Here is an 18,086-nt window from a genome sequence, read left to right on the forward strand (position 1 = left end):
AAGCAATCTGAGTGCAGATTGCTTCTACATCTTTACAATTTCTTCCAAAATCCTTTGTAGTCGTCTCGTCAGTATTTATCAGTGACTCAAAGCACTCAACTTTATATTAAAACAAAATCTTTTTGCTTAATTCATCAGTTTAATAAAAATCAAATTATGAGAGAAAAATAACAAGAAAAACTGATTTGGGAATAAGTAATTGATTGGTGGTAATCACACAACTCAACTGAAATACTGGAGAGAAAGAAGTGTGCCAGCCTGCTAGCTAGTAGTCTATTAGCAACAAGGTCAGGGTGCCATGGTCACAGAAAAGAAATGGAGAGTATCAGTTGATCCAGCTGGTCAATTAAGTAGAGGTTTTTAAATAGAGATCTTAGGCAAAGAGGATGAAAAGTAAAGAACAGCTACCTATCTAGCTATAAAAAGTAGCACCTTCCTTGTAGAAAAACATTTGTCCATTTTTCTTGTTGGTAAAGCACCAGAATTTCAAAGCCTTGGGGGCAGACATTATGGAAAGGCAAAGGAATCAATCTCCAAACCTGCTTTTAGAGAACTGCATGGTGTCTTTATTTCTGTTTATCATTGGTCAGTGATTAACTGCATTTCTTAGTCCAGTTCGATCAGCGTTGCAGTTTGAGGTTATCTTAGATTGTGGCAATAGGGTGACTGTCAAACCAAGGTTTTGGTGCTCCTCTGATTGTCATCTTCCATGTTTTCATGAGTTTTAATAAAAAATTAAGAGTCAGTCTCAGGGTTCCTAGTCAGCCATCATATAAAATGGAAGTGTCAACATTTAAAAAAAAAACATGTAATAGGTGTTATTTCATCTAAGTCAATGTGAGGTTGAAAGACTATTTCAGGAATTAATACTCATCATTCCTGATATAATAAAATAAATAGAAGTAATAAGGGTGGGGAGAATAGTGTGGGAAAGGTGGAGTCTTTCCTCCTACTCTCTCCCCAAAGACCTTTCTATTTCCCTGAAAAATCAGGGAGAAAGAAAACGAGTGAATGACTGACTTAGAATGGCAAACTCCAGACAAGGTTATTTATTTTGCTTGCCAGACATGACTGTTCTTTCCAAAACTAGTTCCAACCACTAGGCAAAGAAGTTTTAACATAAAATTAACTAATGTACCATGGGGAAGGTATCTCCAGTTCCCTAAGAAACTTCTGGTTGTTTAAATAATATACTATATTCCACTCAGTCTTCTGGGTAAAACATCCCCTCTAAAAATATTCCAGATTACAAACAGGCTGAAATGTGTTTCTGGATAATCAGAGAACTGGTCAATATACATCTTAAAAACAGTCATAATTAACAAAACACAACTCAGATGGAATGTAGATGAAAATACACAAATATCCTTCACAAGCAATTAATATTTAAACAGAAAAGTATCTCAGAGAAGAGTTTAGGAACTCATCCTTCAAGTCCAGTAATGACTCTTAACTCATAAATGGACTATGCAATTAATACCCAGATAGACCTAGACTAGAGTAGCTCAGCTTTTTTGAGTCTCCGGTACTGTCAGTTAATAATTCCCCCATTAGGGCTTCCCTGGTGGCACAGTGGTTGAGAGTCCGCCTGCCGATGCAGGAGACACGGGTTCGTGCCCCGGTACGGGAAGATCCTACATGCCACGGAGCGGCTGGGTCCGTGAGCCATGGCCGCTGACCCTGCATGTCGGGAGCCTGTGCTCCGCAACGGGAGAGGCCACAACAGTGAGAGGCCCGCGTACCGCAAAAAAATAATAATAATAATAATAATAATTCCCCCATTAAAAGAGAAGTTCTAAACTAGTTTTCTCAGGAAAGGACATTTGGGCTGCTCTCAGAATAACAGAACCTCTGGAGGGTACAGTGTCACATCCTAGTCAAATCATGTATTCTATTATCACCTTGAATTCCCTTGGTATAATTTTTAAATGCAACCCATCATTTACAAGAAAAAAAAAAAAAGCTCAATCTTCTTGATTGTATCCATTTATCTTTCTGCTGAGTAATGTGAACACACTTCTATACTAGTTTTCTAGTACATAAGACTTGAGCTTGAACATTACAATCCATGAGAAACAAGCACAGTCCTTAACACTAATTATCACTGCTAATGCTTTTCCATCTCCCCCAAAGAAAAATAGTGAATATTCCAAACAATAAAAATAAGGCTGTGAACTTGGTTTCTTCACTTAAAACTTATGTTTAAATAACTGGTAGAGATGTTAGATACTTACTTACATTCTGACTTGGTATAAAAATAGGTTGATGACATAGTGACCAATCAGAAAATGCTCTAAAGCCTTGAATCTCATTACACTAGTAGATAATTACTACCAGAAGAACTGTTTCTGAGAACAATATTAAAAATATAAAATGTAGAATCAGACAAATACTCTTATGTCAACAACAATAAAAAAAGTCTTATGATCTGATAAGGCAACTCATTCAGGTATTTGGGAGTATTTTTTGAATCCACTCATTCTGAAGAGCCCCCAAGAATGCAACCCCAACAAAGTTCATTCTACAAGAATGCAATGATGCTGAGATGCAACCCCAAAATTTTCAAGTCTCATAGTATGAAACTCTGAAATCTCAAATGAGCAGTTGTCTAAATGCTGAGCAAATTCAAAGCTATATTGAATTACTGCTTATTTTTACTTGTATTAGTATTTAGTGGATTGGAAGTCTTCTGCCACTCAACCTACAAATATTAGATGAAAGAATCAATTGGGGAGAATATATACCAGGATACTACATTTTCACATAGAATATGGTTCACATAGAATGTGAACCATATTCTATGCATATCTGGTATCTGAAGTTTAATATTCTCTTCAAGCAATAATAAAATATATTATAACAAATCTTTATTAAATTCTTACTATGTTGAATATCATACCATAGGCATAGTGGTGGACATAAATGACAGAAATAATTTGGACCCTCGAGGAGTTTAAGGTCTAGTGGGATTAACTTCAAATAATCATACTGGCAGAAATAAGCCAACGACAATTCCCAGCCATATGGCTGAGCCGTGTTGGGCCTGATTTAGATGAAAAATTGGGGCCACTTTCATAACGGGATGAGATCTTGGGCAACTTGGGAGGAGGGTGAGTTTATTTTGTTTTGCACATGGTAGGTATGTGAATTGTGGTGGTCAGTGGTGAACTGTGGTAGATAGTCCCCAGAGATGACCGCCATCATTCCCTTTGCTTCCTGCACATGCTCCTCACATCAAGTAATGGGAATAATTCCCCTCTCTTATATCCTGGATGGCCTTAATGACTTGCTTGACTAGTAGAATGTAGTGAAAATGACCTTCTAGGACTTTCGAGTCTAGGTCCTAAGAAGCCTTGCTGTTTCTAGCCAGGTAACTTTTTCAGAGTTCTGCTTTGGGTAGATTCCTCAGATAACTACATAAATTATAGTTAATAATTTAGGCACAGAGAAAAGGCCTTGGGGCAAGAAGCCATTGCAGTAGTTCAAGCAAAACATAAAGGATGGCTTAAAACCAAAATAACAAAAAGAGAGGAGAGGATGGATGTCAGCGATGAGTAAAGCTAAAATCCAAAAGACTACAATTGATGATACTTAAGAAATGAGAAAAGACAGAAGTCAAAGTGTTTTCTGGGGTTACAGAACCTAGACAGCTAAAAAGAAAATGATGCTCTCAATCAAGATTAGAATCCAAAAGAAAAGCATATATGGAGAAAACCAGAGGAAATTAAATTAGAGGGGCAGGGAGGTCATCCAACAAACGAATGGCAATACCCCAAGTGAATGGGTTATTGAGTGCCTTTTCTGGAGTTCTGTCCTTTTTAAATCTGGCTGATACTCCAAAGTCACCTAAGCCTAGAAAACATTGACTTCATTTGTGTCTCCACATGGTTAACGGTTTCTTTTCAAATTAATCCCTTCTTTTTCTAGCCAAAAGAAACAGATGTAGGATTCCTTACCAATAAATACCTTGCTAAAAATTAAAAGCATTTAAAGGTAAATTTGTAATAGTGGTTTGAATAAGTTACTCTCAAACTAAAAATGTATCTATTACTTGAAAAGTTAAACTTTCAGATTTACAGACGCAATCTCGATGTAACTTTGATTACATGCTTGGTGGCATTTCAAATAATCTACCATTTAAAAAACGTTCCTTTATACCTTGTCAAACCACGTGACTTACAGACCTGTGCTGTGGCAACATTTAATCCTGTCCTGCCTGAACAGATGGAATACTGAAAGAAGACTGAAATTTCTTTGCCTGTCTCGGATTTTACCTTGCATCCTCAGTGTGCTCCAAGTTCCTAATCCTGTAAGTCTTTGTATTAAGTGTCCTTACAGTTGCTTTCCTTAGGCAATTGTGAATGTAGAGAAACAGAAACATCTTTGTACACTTAAGGATTATTTAAGGCTAGACAATTTATGACTTGTCCAGGGTGCCCTAACTTTTAATCACATCCGCTTTCTATACAAAGGCTAAGAATGTATTCACTATACAGCTCACATAACCTTGTGAACTAAATTAGGCACACTGACATGTACTATGTCACTTTCAGCAGATCATGGACTACTTTTTAAATACTCACAAACTAAATCATGTTAGGTAATAATTGTAATGTTGCCAATAGCATGATCAAATTCATTTACATGTATTATTTAAACTGTATAGATTTAGACCAGTGTTTCTCAACCTTTTTTTATTACAACCTCCTTAAAGATTCTTTTTAGACATTTTTTCCTAATCATCCCTCTACACAATTTTAATACTAAACATAAAATGTTTATCTGTTACGTACTATTATCTGCTGCATCTGTGCTTTGCATATTAAAAAAAAATAAGTTTTTTTCACCGCCCCCTCCCCCCCAAGAACCAATTCTTAGCCTCCTAGGGAAGACACCTCCCTATTGAGAATGCATGTTTTATTTAGATTAATAATATGTTGTTCAAATAAGTATTATTTTTATAAGCAAAATAAAGCTAAGCCTTAGAGCATCACAGAAGTGTCACGAAGAATAGAAGACTGAGTCGTGGCCACTCTTTTTAAACTGCCAATTTAAAGACTGAGGAGTACAGACAATTATTTAACTTTCGGTACCTGCAAAATAAAACTATCAAAGGCTTCCATTTTAAAGGCCATCATCGGTCCTCCATTCTTCACTGATTTTACTGAAAGATCAATAACTCAGAAAATTTGTGGCTAACAAGTAAAAAATAGATTTTAAAACCAAAAATATAAGTGGTTTTATTCATGAGGTTCTAAAGTTCAAAAAGGACAATAAAGATAAAAATAGGAATCTGACAATCCTAAGTATTCCCAATTCACCTAACTACGGAAACAGGAGCATTGACATTTGGTAGAAAAGAACTCTGAAGATATAATATTAAAATGAAGAACACTATTTAAATACAAACTGTTTAAATGGAAATATCAAAAAGTGACTGTTTTCCTAATAGATTCAAAAAGCCTACTTATATTTATCTTTAATTAAAACTCTTCAATATTAAAAGCTCAAAAATATATTAATTAATAGACCTTTATCTCCTAACTTTCTGTCCTTAATTAATAGACCTCTATCTCCTAACTTTCTTCCTCTGGCATAAGTAAGGCTGAATTATCACTTACGTCTGGCTAAGGCAAGGACAGAGCACAAAGCATGAGTCCTCTGACTCATTATGGCCCCATCCCCACTGCATCCCACCCACCTTAACATGTACCCACAGGAAGACTAATGGGCTGGGGATGGAGCATGAATCACTTATAGCAAGCATAAATTATTCTTAGAGTCAGCAGAAAAGATCTTCCCCCACCAAAATAGAAAAAGATAAAAAAGGTAATAGATAAGAGGATTATGCCGAAAGCCAAATAGATTTACTGACACCACAGTTTATTAGGGACACAATATATAAAGAATGCCCATACAACCCAAAATTCATCAAAACATTACTTATTTTAAGACAAAGAAAATGTTTTGTAATTTTACAACTGATTTTTCTTTCAATATCATTATCCTTTCATCCTAATTATGGCCTGGTAATATGAAAGCTTTAAGACTTCAGCAAGACTAAACTTAGGACTTAAACTTTCTTTTCAAATTAATCCCTTCTTTTTTCCAGCCAAATGAGATGTAGGGTTTCTTTAGTATTACTTTAGTGATACTTTAGTATTACTAAAATATACTTACCTCCCTGTTCTAAGGTTGACCTATATATGCTTTAAGTTTCTATTTACTGAAGTTTAGTCAGCTAAGGCTCTAGTCTATGTTTAACTGAAATCTCAACTTTATTAACAATTAAAAAATTTCTGTAATAACTTTGATTCCATTTATTTTAAAATAATTTTAATAAAGTATAAAATCATCAATTACACTTTACAATTACTCTTTTATTCTACAATTTATAACAGGTGATACTCAATTTCTCAATTTAGGTAGTAAAAAGTTATATTACAAAACTACACTGTGTATCTGCATACACTGGGTACTGACACTGATATTTGCTCATTAAAAATGGATAACTTGGTTAAATAATTGTCAATAAAAACATAAAACGTTTCTTTGTAAATCAGAGGCAGCCATCAATTAAATGCCCCATTTTTAGGTTGACTGAACACCTTTCGCATTTACTTAAACATAAATCAACAATGTGAAAATGAGGCAGTTTTACAAGCACAATGACAGTTATCTAGTAAATAATTTACAGTAGGAACCCTTATTTTCTAATAGTAATTATGTCTCTTCTTTCATTTAAAAATACAGGATCAGAGATTAATGAAAACAAGGTAAGTAAATAAAAAGGTAATCAAGAAAGAACATACTCTAAAAATAATCAATATTATAAATATAAGGTAATTTTTAGAATAAAGCTACATATTTACCATCCAACATCAAGTATTCTGTAAGAAATATTGTTATAATAGTTTATTCAGCTATCAATGTACCAAACGCCGTGTTAGCTATTAGCATTGAATACAACACAGTCATGGGAGAAAATCCATTTCTTCAAAACAATTGTTTTAAATTTGTAAGTTGATTAAATGAAATACTGCCTTACGATATATGCTGGGTCCAGAACAAAATCATGAAAACCCCAAAATGTTAAGTCATAGAAGTGGTCAAAGTTTATGAGAAATTATGCTATTTACCTTGGCTCCGCACTCAGACTTATTACATTTTTTTGTGGCAGAGAACTTTGTGTTCTTTGTTTCAAATCCTATAAAAATGAACAGAAATTTTAATTTTACTTTTAAAACTTGTTTCAAAGTTAGCTATGTAATAGTACCTTAAAAAAACATGAAAAGGGCACAGTAGGAAAAAAAAAAAAAACCCTCTTTCCAGCTACATGAAGTCCATCATAATTCAAAACAAATAAATCTTGTGTCTGTGCGCATATATTGTGTATTTAGATTTCAAGTACAGCATATGTTATGGGGACTAGAGTCCATAATGAGCAGTTCTAACTAGGAATCAAATAAATCAGAATTCTAGAGACAATTCTGCAAAAAGTTTTACTATGTTACTTTTGTGTCATATGTTTCATATCTTTAAAAAATGTAAGTCTGTTTATTGCATTTTTACTTTAATATGAAAACATATGATCAAGGAGCTTCTAATTAAAGCTAAGGAAAATAACAATTATAATGTCCAGTTACCTTACGATATCACTTAAGTGTTCTAAAAGCCTGTATGCTTTACATACCTTGAAATAAGTTCATTATTTTATTTTTCATGCTTAGCTTTAGTGAGAATAAAATACACACCATAAATCAAATAGAGTCACACTTATGGGAAAGAACACACAGGTAATTTATATAAAGTGATACAAATTCTTTCAAATAATGTAAAAAGAAATAATTATATTTCAATGTCTTTTATTAAGCTTCTCACTCCCTTTTCCAACCCAAGAACAAAAGAATCACACATTTTTATTACGAAAATAGAAGATATCAACTAACCATTTCTAGGAAGGTATCAAAAGAGTAAGAGTCGTACGAGCGTTTGTCCTTCAAAATAAGCAGCAGTGCAGAATGTCCAATTATCTTCTTTAAATTCATCAATGAATGAAAGAGTCTGTGAACCAAAAATTTTACTAGTCTGAGAAGTAATTCAAAAATCTCTATGCTGTATAAAAAATAAATAAAATAAAATTCCTCCCCCCAATCTCTATACAATATTTTCCTAGAGAACAGACTTGTGGTTGCCAAGGGGGAAGGGGGTGGGGGAGGGTTGGATTGGGAGTTTGGGATTAGTCAGATGCAAACTATTATACATAGAATGGGTAAACAACAAGGTCCTACTGTATAGCACATGGATCTATATACAATATCCTGTGATTAAACCATAATGGAAAAGAATATGAAAAAATATATATGTATAACTGAGTCACTGCTGTACAGTAGGAATTAACACAACATTGTATGTCAACTATACTTTAATAAAAACATTAAAAAAAATCTGTATATAATATTTTCAGTTTCTTTAATTATGGCCAAACCACTATCACCTTCATCCTGTATTCAAAGTGAAACCTATAATAAACCTATGATGAATTGGCTCTTTTTTTTTTACCCTGAATGAAGTACTTAGGGATAAAAGAAAGTTAATCAGAAGGTATCACTGATAAGGATTCATTTAAAATAAGAAAACTTTCTAGACACACCTGAAACACATAAACTTATTCAAACTACTTATACTCTACATGAGTATCATACCAAATAATAACAATAGCCAGCATGATCACCCCAACAGCTCTAAGGCGTTCTACCAAAAAGCAATGATTTGATACTTTACTCTAGAAAAATCTTTAACGAGCATTGAAATAATGACAAAAGAAGACATGAGATTAACTCTCATTCACAAAAAAATTCAATCAGTATACACATTTCAAAGAATTTAAATTCTGAAGAATTCAAATAGATATTTCGTGAATTTAGTTTCATGTTCTTGTTCAAAAGAACTAGAGAAAAAAAGTATTTCACAGATCCAGATAATGAAATTGTCTTTGTCCTTATTATATTTCTTTGTCATTGAAATTCTTAACTGTATTCAAATTGTATAATTATGTCTGAGGAGCCAAAGTGATGCTTATGAATCAACTGTTTCAAGATCAATTCTGGATTAGAATCTCAGTACATTACCAGCTATTGATGAAGCACTACACATAGGGAAAAAACTTGCCTTTTTTCCAAGTTTAATCTTACTTTTTTAAAGCTTTAGAGAGTAGGCACCTCTAAGTAAACTCATATTGGAGAAATCTGTAGAGAAACTTTGCTAATCATGTTTTCAATCAACCATTAGAATGAATCTATTATGTTTATAGAGTGATTATATTATTTTCCCCAAAACAGGAAGCAATTTTGGATCTATGTGTTAAAAACATTTTTGTTGTTTTTGCAACAATAAAATGCAACATGCAACAACAAAAAAATTGTAAAAGAATTAGATAGAAATAACTTCTTTTTTCCAGAGCATTAAGATTAAATTCAAAGATGTAAGCGATCATGATCAATAAGTTATGAATTAAATGCATTTACATAGTAAATCTGTAACCATAGTATTAAAATCTTATGGATTTAAGTTCAGACCATCATCCAGCTAAATTTCTCACTCTATTCAAATGTTATACTAAATAGTAGTAAGTGTTCTCACCAGACTAAAAGACCATATACATGAATGAATACAGTTCAGTTAGAAAAACAACTCCTTCAATCCAAGTTTATTTTTATTATCTACATGGCTATCTTTATGAGGTCGTCTGAACATGCAGAATAAGTCATGTTCTCCATCAGCTAAAACTTTATATGTGTAACAGTGTATTAAAGAGTCCTAATTAAACTGAGTGAATGTCACGAATCAATGTTCGTGTCCTAAAGGCACACACGCAGTCTTCTTATGAGATGACCGCTAAGGACAGGTGCATTTCCCAAACACTTTCTCAGTATGTATAAAGCTATTTTATTGAAAACAAAACAAAGCTAAACACAGTAAATAGGTCTGGGGAAAACTGGGTAAAACAAAATTTTACATGTTTCAACATTTCATCAACGTGGTATTTCTCAGAGCCTCTAATTTCCTAACCCGCCCTTATCCTATTATGAAACAGTTTAGAAAACGTCACTTTGGAATCACAGTTTTCTAGTTTACTACCATACCTGCAGTCTAAAGGAGACGCTATCATGTCTGTTATTCAACAGTTTGATCTACATGTTAGGAGTCTTGTTCTTACCCTCTGTTCATTTTCTTCTCCTACCTATCTTTATTACAATTTAGCAATTGACAGAATTCTTAATCTTTCTGTAACTGACCTCATTACCATTCCTTCTTCACACAGCCCCATTAACCACTTTTAAGCTGAACATCCACATAGACACTGCCCAGTCTAATTCATTTTTTAATGCCATGATTAGAATTAACATCCAAATATGCCATGATGTATGCTTGTTCTCCAGTTTATAATTACATGAAGATTCAATCTACTGTTGACAGCATGACACTAAGAGTCACCCTTAAACGGCAGAAGAGAGAGCTAAAAGGGCCTGGAACCCTGATGGCACTGTGGAGCTGTCACACCTGAACCAGTGACCTGCAGACTTCTTTCACATGGCCTAAAAATAAGCAGGATAGGATTAATTTTGTTTTGAAGCCAAAGGCAGGCCCTAACTCATACACTTGTTCACTGGGACATTTCTGCCAACATCTGAATAAAAAGTAGTCACCAATCCAAGGACAAGAGACCACCCAATACTAGCTGACTCTTTATTTATAATTCTCTAACTTGTGTTTTGAAATTTCCTACTTAAAATGTCTGTGCTAATGACTTGATAATTGTTTATGACTTTTCAATGAAGTGTGAAGTACTCACAAAGCAAATTTACAAATGTCAAGTACAACTTGAGAATTATTGTGTCTTTTTTCTCTGAGATGCAATTTTGTATTGGGATGCTTTTATAAGCTAAAAGCAACACCAAACATATGGAGGAACTAATGACAGGCCTTCTGGAGAGGTTATGAGACAGAAAATGTTCTGTAGCAAAAACCCAATGACCTGTACCCAAATCTCTTTCAATATTGCAGCCAGAGAGATAGCAAATAAGCAGTGGAGGAGGATGACTTCTCTATTTCCTCTTAGGAGCTCTGCTCTGGTCTGATTCCCAGCAGCCTCACTTTTAAACTCTCAATAAACCAAGAAGACAGGAACAGGTGAAAAAGAAAAATGGAGTATCTAACATTACTTTCAAAAATGCTTTCTGTGGAAGAAATAACATCATTATCATACAGTGAGTTTTTCCTACTTTAAGCCCAGCTCAATCTCAATAGACGGATGCCAAATACATTTGCCATAAGAAAACTGAGAAGATATTCAAGGTACTAATACCTTGAATATATTTTTTAAAGACTCAAGTCAACTAATGAAACCTCAAGAATACTTTTTTCCCAAGTTTTGTGAAAGGCAGTCGAAATACTGTAACTAAAAATTTAATTAACCCTCATTACAATTAGTAGTATCAGTTGTGGATCAATTTTTTAATAATGACTTTATGTGCTATGTACACTTTCCACATATGAGAATACCTATAAAAGAGATTCACTTTTTTTTTTTTTTTTTTTTTTTTTCCGTATGCGGGCCTTCACTGTTGTGGCCTCTCCCGTTGCGGAGCACAGGCTCCGGATGCGCAGGCTCAGCGGCCATGGCTCACGGGCCCAGCCGCTCCGCGGCATATGGGATCCTCCCAGACCGGGGCACGAACCCGTATCCCCTGCATCGGCAGGCGGACTCTCAACCACTGCGCCACCAGGGAGGCCCGAGATTCACTTTTTAAATCTATAATCAGAGCATATTTTTAATGATTTAAAAATAATATCAAAGCATAATCTGGAAGAAATACTAACCTAAGCTACAGTGAAACAATAGGCAAAACTCCACCCCTAGTGTGGGAATCTCCTTTGCACTGATCCTAACGAATGGCAGCCTCAACTCTGGTATGATGATGGAAATCTCACTATCACAAAAGGTAAGCTTATTGGGAAGCACTGTTTACAAAGCCCTCTGCTATTCTGAGCCAAAGGCTGTACTCATTGTTTCTGATCTGCAGTATGAAACTAACTGAGTTCTACTCCGTCATTCATCTGACAGACCATCCAAGAGCTAAAGATGGCTTTGATATCAATACCCAGGCCATCGCTTTTCATCCCAATTCCTTATATCGGCCATATATGACAAGGTTTCTAGGTTCTTCTACTTCCTGGCTCTTCTTCTAGGCTTAAACTTTTTAGTCAATGCCCCTGTCAAAAAATGAGGTATTCAAGAACAAATGGATATGAAATAGGATGAAATTAAATGGCTATATAATGAAGTGGAGCTCTTTATCTCCCTGGATTATAACTATGATTTACTTGATACCAAATCCTTGGTCAAGAAGTAACCTCAATTACCACACTGTACTTGGGGAAAAGTGGGATTGGTTTTATAATAATGTTTTACTACTCCATTTACAGAAATGCACTACAATAAAAGTTGGGACAGCCGGTACTTTGTCAACAGATTTCTTGAAAAATTGGTGACTCTAAAAATTGGTGGTTTTTCTACAGCAAACCTTATAAGGGATATAATTATTAAAAACTTCATCAAAACATAAGCATTTTGGGCTGTCAGCATAACTGAAAATGTTTTCTTGGTGTGACACATGTATCTTTGAAATTGGTTTGATTTAGTGTGCTTTACTTCAATAAAAATTCAGTATTACAATTAAAAAAGATACTTCATCAAAAGATAAAAGCTTATGACCTGAAATTTTAAAAGATTTTGTTTTAAGTCTACTTTCCAATATATTACCTGGTACCATAATCCACAACCACCCAATCTTTTGCAGTTCCTGTGATAGCATCATGATGTTGAAATAGTCCCAAATTCCTTCTTGCTTCTGTCAGCATCATATAATGGGATGATGAAAGAAATTTACTAATCTTGTATTGCTGAGCTTGTTTCAGGGCGAAATAGTAAAGAATTTCAGCAGCCCTAATTGCATAAAACAGTCATTAATTTTTATTTCAAAACAAACATTTTAGTTTACTACCTAAAATAGGTGGCACTGATATATTTTCAAATGTGTTTTTTTAAATCCATGATTTCAGTACCATCAGTTTATAAGACAGATATTGATAATAAACATTTCTATAAAACCACAAAGGTATCCATCTAATACATCTAAATTCTCAGTCATCAAAGAACACCATGTCTCAGTGATATAAGGAAGAGAAGCCAGTACCTGTTGGCAGAAAGATATGTCCATTTACATATAGCATAGGGAAAAAATATCTCAAAGCAGTAAGAACTGGATAAGTGTTTCTGTCCTTTCTTCTCAGCAGCTTAGACACATACCATGAACTTCATCACCAGAAAGCCACTTACTCTCACATAGGTACATTAAGAGGAGAGGTGGTGGGGAAATGCATGGCCACATGAGTGTTAGACTAACAGTAAAGGAGAAGAAGGAAATGATGGCCAGACAGCTCAGAGACAAGAGTTAGTCTAAGTGCTGAATGATAACATACAACAACTACAGATAATTTAACATTAGAAACTGAAAGCTGATAAATCTTATGCCATCTTTTCTTAGTATTTTAAAGTAAAGAATAAAAATACTTTAGCTTAAGGACAGTTTTGAGCAATAATATGGGGGTTTATAATTTTAATCTTTAATGTTTTTAATCTGAGGACATGGTTCAAGATGGGTTTCTTAAAAGTTCTTTAAAAAGAGACATGCCTTGATGGAGTGAAAAATATAAGATTCTTTACCACAAACATGTTAAGATGATGGAGAGAAAAATCAAGGCAGCATGAAAATGTATCAAGGTATCAAAAAACAAGGAGAGATTCAAACTGCTTTAAAAAAAAGAATTCATTTGAATTTTTGAAATAATTAAAAGAAACTAAATAATCTCTACTTTATAAAATTATAAGCCTTCTGAAATTCATGGCATGAGAATCACTATATAGGAATTAAGGAAATTATATGTATATGTATGCATATATATCCGAGCAAGTATTCCTGGTTATGGAAAGAATATATATACATATAAATACTACAAAATGTAAAAAAGTGGATTTCAAGAATATTTTCTTCTTTGTACATTTCTATTTTATACACATTTTTACAAATGAGCTGAGGATGAAATATCATTATCACACAATTAACTTATTTTCAAAAAATTAATTACATTTTGAAATTCAACTTACTATAGGTTTATTGTTTTATTTTAAAGCAGCAGAATTATCAAAATATATTATCAGTAGTAATATATTTAAGTAACACCTTAAGTTCAATAAATTAAGATTAAACCAATATTCATAACTCTTTGCCACTAAAAAATACTTGACACTTAAAAATTATGAATAACATAAAGATAACTAACTGTAAAGATAACTAACATAAAGATAACTAAGATTCTATTGGGTAAGAATGCAGAAATCTCTGTAATATATAAATCTATTTTGTTACAAATAATGTATATTCATCTGGCACGTTTGTGAATATCCCCCAAAATAGTCAAAGGTTAGGTTTTTAAATAACAGTTACTGTTGTTAGTCTGTGGGAACAGTAGCACAACAACAGTAAAAATAATAAAAACACACACTACTATAAAAAAGTACAACTCTTAAAGAAATGATTTTTATAAAAAGTCTGTCCAAAATATATTCAATATCCATTAGTACATAGAAGAGGGTAGGTTTGATATAAATTTTTATTTTTAATACCAAGATTCATCATGAAAATCAATCATCATGAATTCATATTTTGAACTTAATTGACAATGAATTTGTCATGAAAATAAATTACTCTCCTGAGCTACACACATAGAAAAAGCCTCAGGATTCCCTTGGGGTGGTTTCTCTTTATCAAAAAACAATGAGACTAAGTTACATAGAATTGTACTCTCCACTATGACAGCCACTAGCCACATGTGGCTATGTATATTAAAATTCATTAAAATTAAATAAAATTAAGAGTTCAGTTCCTCAGTCACACTGGTCAAATTTCAAGTGCTCTATAGTTACATGTGGCTAGTGGCTACCATACTGCATAAACAGTGCAGAAATAGAGTATTTCTATCACTGCAGAAAGTTCTATTGGATAGTGATTGAAAAGAACTGGATAATGCAGGGTTAGAGTGTCTTTATGTTTTTCTAGTGACTTTCCTGTCGTCTCCTTATCTGTTTACTTTTTCAACCAATCACTCTGCCTCCATCTGTTCTCATCTCTTTCAAATTTTCTTCTTCTAAGCAGAAAATCATACCGATAGAAATGTGTTTCAAATAAATAAATAAGAACGGAGATGGAGTCTCTAAAATTCTCCCACATATAAAGTACATTGGTTTTAGAGTATGTACTTTGAGGCCTACATTTTGGCTACTGAGAGACCCTATTTGCTCCTTTTGACCCTTGCCTGTTTCCAACAATTCAGCTTGCCAGGTTACTGACCTGCAGACCACGATGATGTCACTGAATACTACCATGGTGTGCAAATAATATAAGTAGTTTAATTAGAAAAATATAAAACATTGAATACAACTCCCAGAAAATCTAATTACATAAACTGCTTTTCCTTCCAGAATAAAAGCCTCTGTAATAATCTGATGATGGTTTGGAGACACATCTCTGATTGCATTAAAAATTCACAATTATATTAAATGCAACCTAACACTGCATAAATGCTGTATATTATGCAAAACTCTACAGATAGTTTATGATAACATAAAAGAAGTGAAAAAATAAATGTAGCTATCTAAAGGTAACTGTACCTTAAATGGGATTCCAATATCCTATCCATTCGTTTGTAAAAGGGTCTGGATGTAAAGTAGCCACTCCAGTAATGATCATCTCTGTCAGCATAAGTGAAAAAATCTCCACTTAGAACCGGGAACATTGATTGGCTATTCTTTCTACTGGCTGCATCTTCTTTATCCAGTGCATCAAAATAATCTGATAAAGTCCCAAACTGTATCTAGGAAAAAAAAAAAAAAGGTACATTTCACTTATTCACACATTCATCTCTACCTTAAAATTGCTTCTAGCACTGAAAGGAAAAGTTACTAATAAATATTTAAGACATGCTTCCAAGTTAAGATAAATATATAGCTCAGATTTACTCAAATGCAGGGGGGAAAGCACTCAGTGACTTTCTTTTACTTGCATCAAGTCCCAAATTAAACTAAGAGAAAACTTGTACACCTATGCAGTAAGAAGAGTTATTTAGAGCTACAAATTTGTGGATCTGAAAACTCCGTACATATCCCTAGAATCTCCAAGTATGCAAGGATCAGGATATGGAATAATCCAGAGATGAATGGAAAGTGGGGGAAGCAGCAAAAATAAAAGACATGTATTTTGAGTAAAATGTTCCAGAAGTCTGGAAAAACAGTTTTGTTAGCTATTAAGTATTTTCATATATCATATGCACATACCCTCCCCTGGCCTCCCCTTCTCCCCAGTGTGTTCTTTATAATGGAGAGAAGAGAGACTTTGAGAACAGCAGGTCATTAAAAAAATGGACCTTCTCTACCAGCAGGTAACAATGAATATAGGTAAAACACAAAGAGGGAAAGAATTGCAAGGCTGACTGCTCAAATGAAACGGTTTTTCTGACTAGTGACTCAAATTACTAGTACATAAATCCATTTTTATGAGCCCAAACTATTCTATAAATCAAAGGAAAAAAGAAACATTATACCAGACCTCATAAACAGATATTAAAAGGCAGTGTTGCTAGAAGTAAACAGACAATTAGACAATTAAGTAGAGAATGTGTTCTTTTTAATAAGATGCTAATTTTGCTGTTTCTGACCTTATGCATACATACATACACACACACAGATATTGAGAGCCATTTTGATTCAGTGTGGCAGAAAAATAATTAAAGTAGTCAAAAAGAGTTAGTGGCACTCCAACAGTTATTAAGAGCAGCACAGAAGCTGGATCCTGATGATGTGGGTTTGAATTCCATCTCTACCACTTATGCAACATGTGATTTTGAGCATAGTATATAATGTCTCTGGGTCTCTCTGTGTTACAGCTAATAGGGTTCTAAGTAAAATGCTTAGAAACATGACTGGCAAATAACGGTATAAGTTTTAGCTATTATTCTTCCATTGCAAAGGCAAAATATCAACCAGAAACATAACAATGATATTAGTAAGATAAATATGTTATTATAATCTAATTGTGATATAATAAATTTTGTAACAGCAAAGTGGATGTCTATTTCCAAATCCTTATGCTTACATTAAAGAAAATCAATTTTCAACTATATTATCTACTCTTATCTTGGCTTCACCAAATATAGTGTTTCTTGGGCAAGTTAATCTATTTGTGCCTCAGTTTCCTCATGAGTTATTATAGTACCTACCAGAAAATGTCTGGAGAATTCAATAATTGTTAAAGTAAAGCACTTTACTTGAGGGCATTATGCTAAGTAGATAAAGAGAAAGATAAATACTGTGGATCTCACTTACATGTGAAATGTAATAATAATAATAAACAACTCAGGAAAAGAGAGCAGATGTGTGGTTATCAGAGGTGGTGGGTAGGGAGGAGGAATTGGAGAAAAGTAGTCCAAAGGTATAAACTTCCAGTTATAAGAGAAATAAGTACTAGGAATGTAATATACAATATGATGACTCTAGTTAACACTGCTGTATATGTATGAAAATTGTGAAGAGAGTAAATCCTAAGAGCTCTCATCACAAGAAAAATATTTTTTCTTTTTCTTTTTTTTATTATACCTATATGAGATGATGGATGCTAATTAAACTTATTGAGGTAATCACTCCACAATATATGTAAGTCAAATCATTATGCTGTACGCCTTAAACATAAACAGTGATATATGTCAAATTATATCTCGGTAAAACTAGAAAGACATTTTTAAATAAAGTAAAGCACTTTAAAAACTTAATTACCAAATCATAATCTCTCAATACATTTTAGTTAATATTACGTATTACTCCCTAATCTCATTACCAGGAAGCAGAATGTAATTACTAGGAAGCAGAATATGTGTGTGTGAACATGCAAGAAATGAGGGTCACAAATACA

General features: G+C 33.5%; 1 protein-coding gene across 1 annotated transcript in view; it reads right to left on the bottom strand.

Annotated features, from left to right (window-relative positions):
- The window catches only part of MAN2A1 (mannosidase alpha class 2A member 1), a 159,126-nt gene that overhangs the window by 60,049 nt on the left and 80,991 nt on the right, over positions 1-18,086 (bottom strand). Inside the window, exons 9-12 of the mRNA XM_082622811.1 lie at positions 15,794-15,996; positions 12,827-13,009; positions 7,950-8,064; positions 7,140-7,207 (exon numbers count right to left, since the gene is read on the bottom strand). Of these exons, the coding sequence (XP_082478937.1) occupies positions 7,140-7,207; positions 7,950-8,064; positions 12,827-13,009; positions 15,794-15,996 (569 nt within the window). The remainder of the gene's footprint in view (positions 1-7,139; positions 7,208-7,949; positions 8,065-12,826; positions 13,010-15,793; positions 15,997-18,086) is intronic.

Source organism: Mesoplodon mirus (assembly GCF_964341445.2).
Source record: "Mesoplodon mirus genome assembly, chromosome: 5".
In the NCBI taxonomy this organism is placed as follows: Eukaryota; Metazoa; Chordata; class Mammalia; order Artiodactyla; family Ziphiidae; genus Mesoplodon; species Mesoplodon mirus.